Consider the following 16,076-nt stretch of genomic DNA (forward strand, 5'->3'; position numbering starts at 1 on the left):
TTCCAAGAGGAAATAAGAATAAGAATCAAAACTAGTTAATGACTCTTCAATGCTAAATCAACTTTATAGCTTGGCCAAACTAAGAATTGAATTTTCTTATGATATAATCAAATGTTAAAAGTTGTCTTGCTTAAAATAAGGAGATTACCATAGTTATTACATGAAGTTAATTGACTTGGCTAGTGATAATGTCATGACAAGTGTTTAGTGAAAGTTCGGTTTATGCCAATAAATTGGCTAGCAATATTATTTCCAAAATATTGTATAGAGTTGGCTAATGACTAAGTCATACAAATCATATATGGTCAATGTAAATTATGATGTTTCTTGTAAGGCCAAATACATGTTAAAGATTGACTTGACAAGTTGTAATTCAATGAAATCATAACCTAGGGTATGCCAATGATTGGGACAAGTCCTGAAATACTCTATCTAAATGAACTTGTGAACATAGTAGCACATTGAGTAAGTCCTTACAACTTTCATAAAGAATGGTACGAGACTACCAAATAATGTTGAACAAGATTAGTTGAGTAATGAAATAACATAAAAGCTTATGAGTCATGAAATTTACATAGAATGGGGTGTTAAAGGAAGTGAGACAAGTCTCACTTGCACGCAAACAGTTATGTTAAAGATACTGACATAAGAGGGTGTTAGAAATCGTGAGATAAGTCTCATTCATACCATAATGATAATGTAAGATTAAGTTCACATTCATGAAGTATAGAAAGGGATGACAAGTCATACATTGAGCCAAGTATATGTCATGCTAGAAGCAAGCTTCCATAAAGTATAAGTCAACTCTATAAGTTATGAAGTATAAGAAATTTGAGCTAAGCACCGATAGACTAGTGATGAGCTTGTTCAAGCACATGTAAGCCTCATCAGATGCGACTACCATCAAGGTGTATAAGGGTCTCAAAATTCTCCTAGTCTTTGAACTATGTCACTAGCATAGGTTACTAGCTAGTGGATCCACCTAAAAAGGCTAGGAAGTATTCGGTTTCACTTTGGCCGGTGAACCACCTCTTTTCAGTGCGGGGAATACACTGGATTTAATGTTAGGTCACATGATCTATGTCGGTTAATGCTAAAGATTTATTTAAGAAAGTAAGAAAGAAAGAAGAAAAGTATGTTGAAAGTGAACATGAGATCAAAGAAGAAGAAATGTAAGTTCAAAGTAAACTGAGTAAGCAAAAACATAAGTATATCAAAATTATCACTATTTGATAAAATTGAAGTTTTAACAGTTATTGGCTTATGACAATAAAGAGAGCAAAACAAATAATGGGCATAACCCATAAATATAGTCCCCAGAATCTTTGTATTATGAAAATGATCAAATAATGGGCATAGCCAATAAATATATGCCCCAGCATCTTTATATTATGCAAATGATCAAATAATGGGCATAGCCAGTAAAGATTGGAAAGAATAACTTGTAAGTAGGGTAGTCCCAATCATTTCCTGAGTCTTTTAGATTACTTACCAATTCATTGTAGGAATGAGACTACAATGAATCATGGCACTCATAAGTAAAACATAGGATCAAAGGAGATAATTTAACTACACAACAAAAAGAAGAAAAAACTGAAAAATAAACTAAGTCTGGGGAGAGGAGCTCTCGGCCTAAGAGGAGCAAACTTTCGAGTTGTTCTAAAATTATGTTCATGATTCCAAGGTATTAAGTTCATATAAAAAATTAGTTGTGTGCTCTAAATTCATGGAAATATGTCATATTCATAGCATGATTCATAAATAGCGAATTAGGAAAGTGAAGTGACTTCACTTTCCCAAAATGGCATGTTGCTATAGGAAGAACTTTCCTTGATCATGCATAGTCTTGATGTGTTTATGTGAATACACCCATACTTAGTACATGTGTGTACTAACCCATATACAATTACTATTTTTAAAGGTGCAGGTCCTTGAAGAAGATCGAAGATCAGTTGAAGCTTTTTGGACTAGTACCTTCTGACTTAAGTAGGTCATCTTGAGTTCGAGGATGCCTACGCTTTATATTCTAGCTTTAGTAGATTAGACATAGCTAGTGGATGTTGTCCCTAGTGTTTCCTTTGAAACATTTGTTCAAGCTTTTATACTAGGGATGGTTTGGCAACTACTAATGGTATTATGAATTCTTCATTTCAATTGTTCAATCTGTTATTAGATAGTTGTCTATTTTGAGCTATTAGTATATAACTCTCATACATAAATTATATAAAGTCTAATTACACTTAAGTAAAGTTAAAAAATTCTAAATTTTTTGTTAAATTTAACTATATGATTGTGAAAAAGATAAGAAGAGACTTGTCTACGACCTCTGAGAGGTTAATGAAGCCGATCTCATCTAGGGTCTAGGACCTAGGTGTGACAATAGTTTAGCTCATTTAAGTCATGTTAAGGTGTGTTAGCACTCTCAACTAATTCTAATTACCTCAAATGATTTGTAAACACCGAGGAATAACCAAAAATATAAAATCATATCCTTGAATTCATAATTTTATTCAAGGAAAGGTAAGATCAAAGTGAAAGAAGTTAAGCGTCAAGTCTAAAGTTAGCAAGCATGTCCAAATCAAAGGTCTGAAAGGTTTTCAAGAGTCTTTAGCAATGTTTTTTCTATGTTTTTAAGACTGAAGTTTCAAGTTAAGTAAACAGTAAAGAGTTGACTTCATTTCTCATAAGTTATTAGGGAACTAAGTATTCCTTGAGAGTTGATTTAAGACTCATGTTTCAAGTCAAGTACAAAGTAAAGAGTTGAATTCATTTCTCAAAAGCTATAAGGGAGCTATGTATTCCGAAATATTTTATAAATTTTTTCACATTTATGATAAGAGGAAAATAATATTTCCAAAAGAGTTTTGAGAAAGAAAAGGGTACATTGATTCCAAGATAGATTTTTAAAGCTAAGTCTTGAGAAATTATCTCAACCCAAAGAAGGAAGTTGTTTTGAAGACACATGAGCTAACTATATATTTTGGAGTAGTATTAAGCACCGGTATGGGGATGCGAGCTCAGAATAACTCAAGTTTCCATAAATCATGTAGCCATCATGGGTATTAATGGGTCATACTTATTATATGATAACATAAGTTAAGTTAGTGGATCCACTAAGTTAAGTAGCTATATGTGACGGTAAAGTATAGGACAATTCTGGGAGCGTGGGCTAGACAATGTATCAAAACTAAGGCTCATAGTGGTGGTTGTCAGTTAGGGATTCTCTCGGACAAACTATATATCTTGATATATAAGTAAATATGAGTTTTTATTCCGTTTTCTTTGAAAAACTAAGTGTTTTTCATTGTTTTACAGGCTTTATATATTACATGTGTCTAATTGTTTTATATTGATTCAAGTTATTCATGATTTGAGCAAAGTCAAGATAAATGTTCCTTCTTACTCTTTTTCAAGCTTAAGTTGTTGTTAGCCTTCCAACTCGCATACTCTTGCATTCAATGTACTGATGACAGTTGTCACACATCGTATCATAATGTAGACACATGTAACTAATATCAACATCATCCTGCGCCTCGTTGATCCAGTTGAGCACTCCGAGTTAGTGGTAAGCCTCTTTGCATTGTGGAGGACACATTTATTCGCTTTTTAGTCATTCTTTTATAGGATTCTGTGGGGTCTATAGTCATTCTTTTATAGGATTCTGTGGGGTCTATAAAAACAATTGTCTTAGTATTATTGAGAATTCATAGATAGTAAGAGAGTTAGTATTGTTACCTTGTAATGTAGATATTTTGCTATGAGACTTAAGTACCATTTCACAAAGTTATTTATATTAAGTTATATTATCATATTTTTTTATTCTATTGAGTTAAGTCTTCCGTTGAGTTCAATAAGCCATGCCAAGGGTCCTCTCAAGGTCAGAATACGTCATTGAGTGTTGGCCACGTCCAGGGTGTAGGCTCTTGGCATGACATCCTTCATTTGGTATGGAGCTAGTTCTACCCTCTCCACATTGGCAACATGCATCTCATCAATTAACCTTTTCAGCTCCTCAATGAAGTTCTATGGATCCTCAGTGACACTTGAACATGTGAAGCATGGAGGGTTCATACTTTAAAGTTCATGAATCCTTGAAGTATCAACCACTTATGTCAATTATATATTGGTCCAACTTTCTAGGTTGCAACTTGACGTAACGTCCGAATAGCCTCACGGAATTCAGCATAGGTGACTCTCTTTTCGGTTGCACACATTTCTCCTAGCAGAATGACCTCAGACATCTCTTCCTGGAGATATGATTATCTGGAATAGGCACAAACATGAATTGGAGAGAAACTTTTAGAGATAAAACTCTAACACATGAGATGAGTGTAAAAGAAGTGAGAACTTCCCTAAATTTTGCCGCCTCCTAATTATAGTTGTGGCTCTCTTCACACAAACAAATAAGAATCTACAAACACGTCTTCATAGACCCCTAGGACTCTTGAAATCTGTGCTCTGATTCAAAGTTTGACACCCTTCTATCCTAAACCCATGAAATGTTTGTTATTGGAAGACCATTGTTGGCCTCAAGCGGAACCTTAACATTTCTTACGAACATAGCGAAAGACTCCAAGCATCTTTAAAATTGATCAAGTGCACTTACGAAAATAGATCAATAATATAACATGGAAAATTAAAAAATCAAACATTCAACTTATCAAAAATGGTACCCCAAATCTTTAACATATGAATGATAATGTAAAGACTACTGAACTACTGACTTTTTAACTATCTATAAATCCTCTAAACAATCTGAGTTCGATATTGGGACAAGCCCCAAAATATCCTAATGAACTAAAAAATAATTAAAGTCGAAAGCAATAAAAGAATTCCTCCAGAATGCAAAAAAGCTCACCAACAGACTCTGAACTACTTACTTGATCAATAGTGCACTAGAATGCGTCTGCATCATAATACGATGCAGTTCAACTGAAATAATTACATTCGGTGTATAAGTATGAGAGTTGGAATGCTAACATAACACAGGGTTGAAATATTATGAAAGAAAACATTTACCTTGACTCTTCTTAACTCATGAATAAACTTAACTCAGAATAAAATAATAAAACACATGCAATATACTAAAATATTTATAAAATGGTAAAAGACACTCAGTTTGTAAAACAAATGCAATAAAACACTCAAATTTACTTATATAAAAAGTTATATATTTTAGGTGGGAGTTTTTCCTATCGACAACAACCATTATGAACCTAAGTGGTGATACAACATCTTTATATCACACTGCCTAGCTGTCTATACTTTTCCGTCATGTAGAACTACTTAACTTAGTGAATCCACTATCTTTTCTAAAGGAGTCACCTAAAAAGTATGATCACTTAGCACCCATGATAGCTACATGGTTTGTTGAGACTTCAGTTAGTATGAACTTGCATCACCATATTAGTGCTCAATACTACTCCGAGAGGTATACTTAGCTCAAATATTTTTAAAACAAATTTCTTTCTTTGGTTTGAGATAATTACTTCAAACTTAGCTTAAAATCTCTTGGAACCGTTGTTCCCTTTTCTTAATCAATTGTGAAATCATATATGAAGTCTTTGGGAATACTAAGTTCCCCTAGAGGTTTTTGAGAAAGGATATCAATTTTTTACTCTATTATTAAATTGAAACCTAGGTCTTAATAAAAATTTAAAACATATGTAAAAGACTTTTTAAAGAAATATTTTGAGAACTTATCTCGACTTAACTCTTAACTACTTAACTTGACTCTTCAACTTCTTTACTTGACTCTTAACTGACCCTTGAATTAAATTATAAATTCAAGAATCGGGAATTGAGATTGGAAAGACATCATGAAGTTTAGGAATAGATTTAGATATCTAAACATAAGAAAAGGCTGAAATTCAATATTTGAAAGAGGGTCCATGACGTGCAGAAGATTTGAAATTTTAGCTTTGAGAACTTCTTTTGAGGCAGAACACTATGTAACAGCTCTGCAATGCAATACAAAAATTTCCAAATCTGTGAACCTACACCGCGATGGGCAACCAATTCTTCATTGTTTTACATCTCTAAACCCTCTAAACATTGTGGGTTCATTTACCCAATACTTAGAATTATATATACCCTCCATATACATAAGATTCTACTAGAAAACAGTGCTAAAAATGTATCAACCTCAAGAAACTCCAATCAACAACACCCACAATAATTCAAATGAAATCTATCAAGAACTCAAGGATTTATTTTAAAATGTAATAGCTTCTCTGAAATTGAATCATGATTTCGCGTGGGAGAATTAACTCAATGCTTTGTGATTTCACATACCTGGTAGGAATAAATACTTGGCGAAAACCATGACAAGATTGATTGATCTTAAAAAATCTTTCCCTTTCTTGTTCTTTCTCCTCTTTTCTCAAATTCCTATTTTATAAAAATGACTACAATCTAACTAGACCCATATAAAACTCCTACACTAATAGGGCAACTAAACCATTAATATACCCCTTACAAATCCATATTTGGACACCTCCTTATTCCAACAACCCAACTTCCTAAGAGATGGTTGTAGTAGTGTTATTTTGTTATTATGTTGATTAGGTCTTATGTATGTTAATCTATGTATGATTTTTATGAATATATAAAATGATGATATATAAGATTATGAATATATGTATGAAGTAGGTTGATTAATGTGACACTTAGCTTTGGATAGAGTTATGAGATTCTATTCTTTGCATTGCACAAGCATTGCTTGGGTTGCCTACATGTTGAGATGACTTATGATACTTAAATTATGTGCACATCATTTTTACTTTACAAAGAGGCATGTTTAGACTAAAATGTCCTTTTATGGATGTTTATCTAGTTTTTATGTATAATAGTCATACTTAGTTCGTGTGATATACTAAACCATATTTTCTTCCCTTTTCCCAAATAAAGAAGGTTACGAAAATTGAGGATCCAAGGCCAGTTCTTAAGGATACTTATAATTGCTCTTCCAAGTTGGTGAATCCTCAAGTCTGATGACAAGACTCTTATGTCCTAGGGTAACACCCAAAAACAAACTAAGGTGAATTAAAGCTTCGTGAATGTTTCTTGAGTTATTTTTTGTTAATATTAGTTATATTAGTGTCCTTAGTCAGTATATGAAGTTTGGAGGCCAAATTTCCAAGAATGTCCATGACGTTCGAAAGGTATGCCTTAGAAAGTGCTTGTGTGTTTTCATGTGCTTGAGTGAGTTTTATGTGTTCGTTTTGTTTGAAATTGGTGTGGGATGTTTCTAAGACCTAAAATAATATGTTTAGAGGTTCAAAATACGGGTACAAACCCACCTAGAACCCACGAGGGGCCCTATAAGAGGAACCCATCTCTTGGAAAGAAGATGCATAGAAGTGACCAAATGACGACCTAAGGGACGGTCCATTTGTCAACAAACGGTCCATCGACCATGAGTGTCTATTGGAGTTGAAATTAAGGCTATACTTATTTTCAATGGAGATAAGTCCCAACATACAATCCTCCACCAAAGGGCTGTCAATAGACAAACTGTCCATTGGTTTGAGCCGTCGATGAGCTGCTAAAAGGTTGTTTTGTCTTGGGGTGTTCGGTAAATTCACCCAAGTCTTTTAAGGACCTTTGACGTTTATTTTAGGGTATGTTAGGTATATTAATATGTTTTAAACCCTAAGACCTAATTTTAGACTCCATTTCCTAAAACCCCAAACCCCTCCCTCTTAAAAGACTCTTTCCAACATCCATAAATGCTAGAATTCAAGAAGGAGCTAGGAGGGCTGTTGGTAGACATTTATATTAGGATTGAATCTACGCGCACACACACTTGAATGAAGAACACAAAAACTTTTAAGAGAAAGAGATGAGAGATCAAGAGAGATAAAGAGAGAAACAAATATTTCGTGGTAACACCCCGTGAGTACACTTCCACGGCGGTGGTATACATATATATATATATATATATATATATATATATATATATATTAATAAATTAGAGTATTTTTGGTTAAAGAGAATAAATAGAGAATAAATAGTACAACCTAAAATTTATATATTAATTAGGCTCCACAACCTAACAATTCTCCCACTTGGAGACTAATTGAGTCATCTAAAAAATACATTCTCAAACGAAAAAAATCTCATCATCATCAACATCTTTACCGCACTGCAACATGTGTAGCAACAACTAAAGAAGACCAACTGAGGTTTTGCATAACCCCTGTTTTCCAACACCAACACATTTCGAAAACATGTCTGTCGGGTTCGTTGCACCCTCTATCTTCTCCAGGCATATATCACCATCCTCCACTTCCCTGCGAGTGAAAAGGTATCGCCTTCTGATGTGTTTTGTCTTCAAACTGGATTTTTAACCAACTGTATGACACTCTGGCTATCTGAGTAAAGAATCTCCTCGTTGTGATTCTTTCCCAATTCCTCCAGATAATCTTCCAGCCATATCATCTCTTTCCCAACTTCAGCTATTGCCACATACCCAGCTTCAGTAGATGACACACTTCTGAAGAATGTACATCATACTCACTGTTGTTCCACCTATGGTGTAAATACACCCGGATGTACTCTTGCTCGAGTCTACATCCCTACCAAGATCAGCATCCACAAAATCCTGTAGAGTAACCTTGCCTTTGCCAAAACAAAGTGAAGTACTGGATGTACCTTTCAGATATCTGAAAAGCCACTTCACAACTTCCCAATGCTCTTTCCCAGGGTTCGCCATGTACCTGCTAACAACTCCCACTGCTTGTGCTATATCAGGTCTAGTGCAGACCATAGCATACATAAAACTCCCAACTATTGAAGCATATGGAACAAGTGCCATGTGATCACGCTCCTAGGCAGTCTTGGGCGACTTATCCTTTGACCATTTAAGCTGATTTGCCATTGGAGTAGTCCTGGGTTTAGCATCATTAACTATGAATTTGCTCAGCACCTTCTCAATGTACAACTCCTGAGATAGATTTAAAGTGCCAGCAGATCTATCCCTAGAAATCTTCATCCCCAAAATCTGCTTTACCGGACACAAATCTTTCATCTTAAACGCTGCAGACAACCTTGTCTTCAGATTGTTAATCTCCCTCATACTAGATCTTGCAATCAACATATCATCCACATACAAAGTAGAAAGACATATGAATCAGTACATTTCTTGAAGTAACAACAAGGATCCTTTTCAGCTTTGTAGAATCCACTCTTGGTTATGAAGGAGTCAAACTTCTTGTACCACTTCCTTTGTGCATACTTTAGTCCATACAATCTTCTGGTGAGCTTGCACACCATGTGTTCCTTGCCTGGAACCACAAATCCTTCTGGTTTTTGCATATAGATCTCTTTGTAAAGATATCCATGTAATAATGTTGTTTTTACATCCATTTGCTCTAGATGCAAATTCTCTGATGCAACATTACTCAACAGAATTCAAATAGATGTTAACTTCACAACAGGAGAAAACATTTCAGCATAACCAATACCTTTCCTTTGTGAATATCATTTAACCACTAAGCGAGCTATGAACCTTCTTTTTCCATCTGGTTCAGTCTTGATTCTGAAAACCCAGTTGTTTAGCAAAACTCTCTTCCCTGCAGGTAACTTAGTCATCATGTGTCATTCTTCTCAAGTGAACTCATGTCATCATCCATGGCTTGCTCCCATTTAATCGAATCCTCCACCTGTAGGGCCTCATCAAAAGACTCTAGTTCCCCCTCATCAGTCAACAATAAATAGTGTAATGAAGGTGAATACCTATCTGGTGCCCAGATGGTTCTAGATGAACTCTTTTACACCTGCTCATATGTAACTTGCTCACTTCAGATTCTTCAGTAGGAGTTGGTTGAGTATCTGCTTCGACATCTCTGGGGTTACTCTTCTCCAACTCAATCTCAACTCCCACTTGCTTTGTAATATATAGAACCTTCTGCTCTCTGTCCTTGTACAGGATAGACTCATCAAATGTCACTTCACAATATCTCCGGATTTTTCAGTTCTTGTCATCCCTAAACCTGTAACCAAACAAATAAGAACCATATCCTATGAAGTAACACTTCACAGCCTTGGCATCAAGCTTGTCTCTCTTTTCTGGAACAACACGAACATAAGCAGTCTAACCAAAAGTCCTCAAGTCTGAGTACTTGAGTTCTTTTCCTGTCCACACCTCCTCTGGAATCTTGAACCCTAAAGGAATTGATGGTCCCCTGTTGATCAAGTATGCAGCTGTGCTCACAGCATCCATCCAAAATGTTTTGGGCAGCCCAAAGTGTATCCTCATTCTCCTTTCACGCTCATTCAATGTTTTGTTCATCCTTTTAGCAATTCCATTCTTCCTTGCCTTACCAGGAACAGTTCTCATCAATCTGATTCCCTCAGTTGCACAGAATGCCTTAAACTCTGATTTGTCATACTCTCCTCCATTGTCAGACCTTAGGCATTTGACTTTCAAACCGGTTTGATTCTCAACTTCAGATTTCCACTTCTTGAAAGTTGCAAGCACATCTCACTTATGCTCAAAGAAGTAAGCCCATACCTTCCTGCTAAAATCATCAATGAAGGTAACATAGAATCTAGATCCTCCAAGTGATGATACTGGAGATGGTTCCCAAACATCTGTATGGACCATTTCAAAGGCACATTCTTTGGATCCATAGGAGTCTTTGGGAAGCTTACTCTTTTCTGTTTGCCCATAACAGAGCTCTCGCAAAGACCCATATCAACAGACTTCAAACACTCTAATGATCCTTTTGCAACAAGCATTTTCATTCCTTTATCCCTCATGTGTCCAAGTCTATTGTGCCACGGACATGAACCGGAAGCACCTTCCGCAATAGCGGCCATATTAATACATCCTTAAGTGGTGTACAAGGTTCCAGATTTTGTGCCACGAGCTACTACCATAGCACCATTCACAATCTTCCACGAATCTTTCCCAAACTCTGCTGCATATCCCGTGCTATCCAACTGACCAACAAAGATCAGATTTTTCTAGAGCCCAGGAATATATCTGACATCCTCTAATGTCCACTAGTTTCCCGAGGTTGTCTTTATGCAAACATTTCCCTTTCCTTCATTCTCTAAGGCTTTATTGTCAGCAAGATACACATTTCAAAAATTTCCAGATTTTAAATATATGAACAACTCCTTGCTTGGAGATGATTGGAAAGATGCACCAGAATCCCAAATCCATGATTCAGCCGGGCTGTTTACACTAAGGATGAGAGCATCCCCAATGCCCAATGCTGAATTTACAGAATCATTGTCATCTCCAAATTTCTAATTCTGTTTCTTCTTTGGCTTTGTACAGCTCATCCAAAAGTTCCCTTTTGCTCCACAGTTCCAAAAAGTCATGTTTGATCTGTTCGGGGATCTTCCTCAATTCTTTGATTTTGATCGACTATGATGATTTTTCCCTTTTGTCTTACTTCTCCCCCTTTGGTTAACTCTGAGAGCACTGCCTGATGAATCTCCAACATCTCGTTTGTGAATACTTTCACTAAGAACAACATCACAGATTTCATCAAACTTTAGTTTTTGTGGTCCATGGGAACTGCTAATCACAGCAACAACAGTATCCCAAGACTCGGACAGAAATGACATCAAAATCAATGCCTTAATTTCATCTTTAAAATTAATATCCACAGAATTGAGTTGACTCACAATCATATTGAGCTCGTTTATATTATCAGAAACAGGTTCATTCTCAGACATATGTAAATTGATCAATCTACGCATCAAATATATCTTGTTTATCGTCAATGTTTTTTCATACATGTTTGACAATGTCTTCAATAGACCAGACGTAGTCTTCTCCTTCACGATGTTTAACACCACATTTCTTGACAAAGTAAACTGGATCAACCCTAGAGCCTGACGATCCTTGAGTTTCCACTTCTCCTTCGTCATGGATTCCTGCTTCACCCCAGTCAATGGTTTGTGAAGATCTTTCTGCTACAGATAATCTTTGATCTGCATCTTCCCGAATATGAAATCAGATCCATCAAACTTCTCGATTTCAATCTTCAAACTTTCCATCTTCAGTAATCGTGTTGAATCTCTGATGCTCTGATACTAGTTGTTAGAATCGAATCCACGAACACACAATTGATGAATGAAGAACACAAGAACTTTCAAGAGAAAGAGATTAGAGATCTAGAGAGAGAAAAAAATATTTTGTGGTAACGCCCAGTGAGTAAACTTTCACGGCGGTGGGATATATATATATATATATATATATATTAATTAATCAGAGTATTTTTGGTTACAGAGAATAAATGGAGAATAAATAGTGCAGCCTAAAATTTATAGATTAATCAGGTTCCACAACCTAACAATTCTCATACATGGAGACTTATTCAGTCATCCAAAAAATACATTTTCAAACAAAAAAAATCTCTTCATCATCAACATCTTTACCGTACCGCAACATCTGTAGCAACAACTACAGAAGACCAATCGAGGTTTTGCATAACCCCATTTTCCTAACATCAACACATTTCGTCAACATGTCTGCCGGGTTCTTTGCACCCTCTATATTCTATAAGCACATATCACCATCCTCCACTGCCTTGCGAGTGAAATGGTATCGCCTTCTGATGTGCTTTGTCTTTGAATGATAGACTAGATTTTTAACAACTTTATGGCACTCCGGCTATCTGGGTAAAGAATCTTCGTGCTCTGCTTATTGCCCAATTCCTCAGATAATCTGCCACCCATATCATCTCTTTTCCAGCTTCAGCTATTGCCACATACTCAGCTTAAGTAGATGAAAGAGAAACACACTTTTGAAGCCTGGACATCCAACTCATTGTTGTTCAACCTATGGTGTAAATGTACCCGGATGTACTCTTTCTCGAGTCCATATCCCCAACAAGATCAGCATCCATAAAACCCAGTAGAGTCACCTTGCCTTTGCTAAAACAAAGTGAAGTACTGGATGTACCTCTCTGATATCTCAGAAGCCACTTCATAGCTTCCTAATTCTCTTTCCCAAGGTTCACCATGTACCTGCTAACAACTCCCACTGCATGTGCTATATAGGTATAGTGCAGACCATAGCATACATCAAACTCCCAACTGCTGAAGCATATGAAACAAGTGCCATATGATCAGGCTCATCGGCAGGTTTGGGTTACTACTCCTTTGACAATTTAAAGTGATTTGCCAATGGACTAGTCCTGGGTATAGCATCTTAAACCCTGAATCTGCTAAGCACTTTTTCAATGTACAACTCTTGAGATAGATTTAAAGTGCCAGCAGATCTATCCCGAGAAATCTTCATCCCCAAAATCTGCTTTGCCGGACCCAAATCCTTCATCTCAAACGCTGCAGACAACCTTGTCTTCAGATTGTAAATCTCCCTCATACTAGATCCTGCAATCAACATATCATCCACATACAAAGTTGAAGACATATGAATCAGTGCATTTCTTGAAGTAACAACAAGGATCCTTTTCAGCTTTGTAGAATCCACTCTTGGTTAATAAGGAGTCAAACTTCTTGTACCACTTCCTTTGTGCTTGCTTTAGTCCATACAATCTCCTGGTGAGCTTGCACACCATGTGTTCCCTGCCTGGAACCACAATTCCTTCCGGGTGTTGCATATAGATCTCTTTGTCCAGATCTCATTGTAAAAACATTATTTTTACATCCATTTGCTCTAGATGCAAATTCTCCGATGAAACAATACTCAACAGAATTCGAATAGAGGTTAACTTCATAATAGGAGAAAATATTTCAGCATAACCAATACCTTTTCTTTGTGAATATCATTTAACCACTAAACGAGCCTTGAACCTTCTTTTGCCATCTGGTCCAGTCTTGATTCTGAACACCCACTTGTTCAGCAAAGCTCTCTTCTCTGCAGGTAACTCAGTCACCATGTGTCGTTCTTCTCAAGTGAACTCATCTCATCATCCAAGGCTTGCTCCCACTTGATCGAATCCTCCACTTGTAGGGCCTCATCAAAAGACTATGGTTCCCCCTCATCACTCAGCAATAGATAGTGTAATGAAGGTGAATACCTATCTTGTGCCCTGATGGTTCTAGATTATCCCCTTAACACCTGCTAAGGTGTAACTTGCTCCACTTCAGATACTTTAGTAGGAGTTGGTTGGGTATCCGCTTCGACATCTCTAGGGTTAGTCTTCTCCAACTCAACCACAACTCCCACTTTCTTAGTAATATCTAGAACCGTCTGGTCTCCATCCTTGTACAGGACAGATTCATTAAATGTCACATCACAATATCTTGGGATCTTTCTGTTCTTGTAATCCCAAAACCTGTAACCAAACAAATCAGAACTATAGCCTATGAATTAACACTTCACAACCTTGGTATCAAGCTTGTCTCTTTTTTCTGGATCAACATGAACATAAGTAGTGCAACCAAAAGTCCTCAAGTGTAAGTACTTGTGTTCTTTTCCTGTCCACACCTTCTCTGGAATCTTGAACCCTAAAGGAAGTGATGGTCCCATGTTGATCAAGTATGTAGCTGTGCTCAGAGTATCCTCCCTAAATGTTTTGGGCAGCCCACATATAATCTACAATCTTCATCTTCCAGAAACTAAAATCGGATCCATCAAACTTCTCGATTCCAAGCTTTGAACTATCCATCTTTAGTGATTGTGTTGAATGTCCTATGCTCTGATCCAATTGTTAGGATCGAATCCACGCACACACAATTAATGAATGAAGAACACAAGAACTTTCAAGATAAAAAGATGAGAGATCTAGAGAGAGAAAGAGAGAAACAAATATTTTGTGGTAACACCCAGTGAGTAAACCTCACGGTGGTGGGATATATATATTATAATAAATTAGAGTATTTTTTTGGTTACAGAGAATAATGGAGAATAAATAGTACAACCTAAAATTTACGTTAAACCGCGTAAACAATTAGATATATTAATCTGGCTCCACAACCTAACAGTTTATTCATAAAAAATCATTAGGGTTTCTTCTAATTATTGTATGGTATTCATCCTTGAAATCTCTTCCATTCAAGGAGTTCATTCTAATGAACTTTTAAAAAGGTTTTCAACCCTAGCTTCTTTTATCTTTAACTTTAAATATGGATCTTGCATGAAAATGTTTCTAATGATTCAAATATGATGTTTATAATTTTAGTTTGTGATTTTAATGCTAAAACATCAATTAAAACGTGTTAAAACTTTTTTTTATCAAATTTTGGCTTACGAAATGGGTTGAATGCACATGATATTGTAGTCTTAGAGCTTCAGTTTCCTTTTATTTCTATTGCTGTTTAGCTACTGCCCTAAGGGCTATATTATGATGAATTGTTGAATGAATTATTATGGGTGATGAATGCCTGGATTAAAGGGTAAGTTGTTTTTGTTGTTTAACTTTACTTATGAATTTCTCTTTTGTGGTATGGTGCACCTTCTTGGTGGTGGTGTTTACTTGATGAATCTTGTTATACCTTGAATGTATTTTTAGTGTGTCTTTGAAGACCTAATGTGTGAAATGAAACGATAATGAAGTTGGTTCTTGAAATGTGTATTGTGAAGCTTGAATTGTATGTTTTGCCTAGATTATGCCTAAATGAAGTGTATTGGTTTAGCATGTTAAGGGTGTAATGTGATGAATGAAAGTCTAAGCATATATAGAATTTAATGTAATTGAAATGATGATTATGTTCATGGTGTGCTCACATGTACACACACATTCACACTTGAATAAATGAATGGGATAAGTTAAGCCAAAAAGGGGAGTATTGGGATGAACATTTTTCGTGACTTGAGATGAAGTGTTAAGTACAAACCTCACTGCATCCTAAGAGATTTCTAAGACAGGTCAGAGGATGAATGCCCTTCGTAAGTTGAGATGCGGTGTACACTAGTTATCCTTAACCTTTGGTAGATAATGTTTAGAATTTATGGGGAGTGATGCCTACCACCGAGATATGAATCAAGAATGGTTACACTTCGTGAGTTGAGATATCGTATTCCAATGTACTTCTTGAGATGAGTACTCCTCGTTAGTAGAGAATGAGTTACTTATTAGCAATCTCCTCATCCCTTAACTACGTTCCCACATAGGTGTAACTATAGGGAAAGCCATGTAAAACTAAGA

At 36.1% G+C, this 16,076-nt stretch overlaps 1 protein-coding gene across 1 annotated transcript; it reads right to left on the reverse strand.

Annotated features, from left to right (window-relative positions):
• Window positions 1-8,830: 8,830 nt before the first annotated feature.
• LOC138348802 (uncharacterized) lies at window positions 8,831-10,824 on the reverse strand. The gene is made up of 6 exons (XM_069298381.1): window positions 10,517-10,824; window positions 10,217-10,346; window positions 9,996-10,096; window positions 9,739-9,779; window positions 9,239-9,389; window positions 8,831-9,086 (listed from the first exon to the last, which is right to left on the reverse strand). Exons 1-6 carry the CDS (start codon window positions 10,822-10,824, stop codon window positions 8,831-8,833), a joined length of 987 nt encoding a protein of 328 aa, XP_069154482.1.
• Between the last annotated feature and the right edge of the window lie 5,252 nt (window positions 10,825-16,076).

Source organism: Solanum lycopersicum, chromosome 5, assembly GCF_036512215.1.
Source record: "Solanum lycopersicum chromosome 5, SLM_r2.1".
In the NCBI taxonomy this organism is placed as follows: domain Eukaryota; kingdom Viridiplantae; phylum Streptophyta; class Magnoliopsida; order Solanales; family Solanaceae; genus Solanum; species Solanum lycopersicum.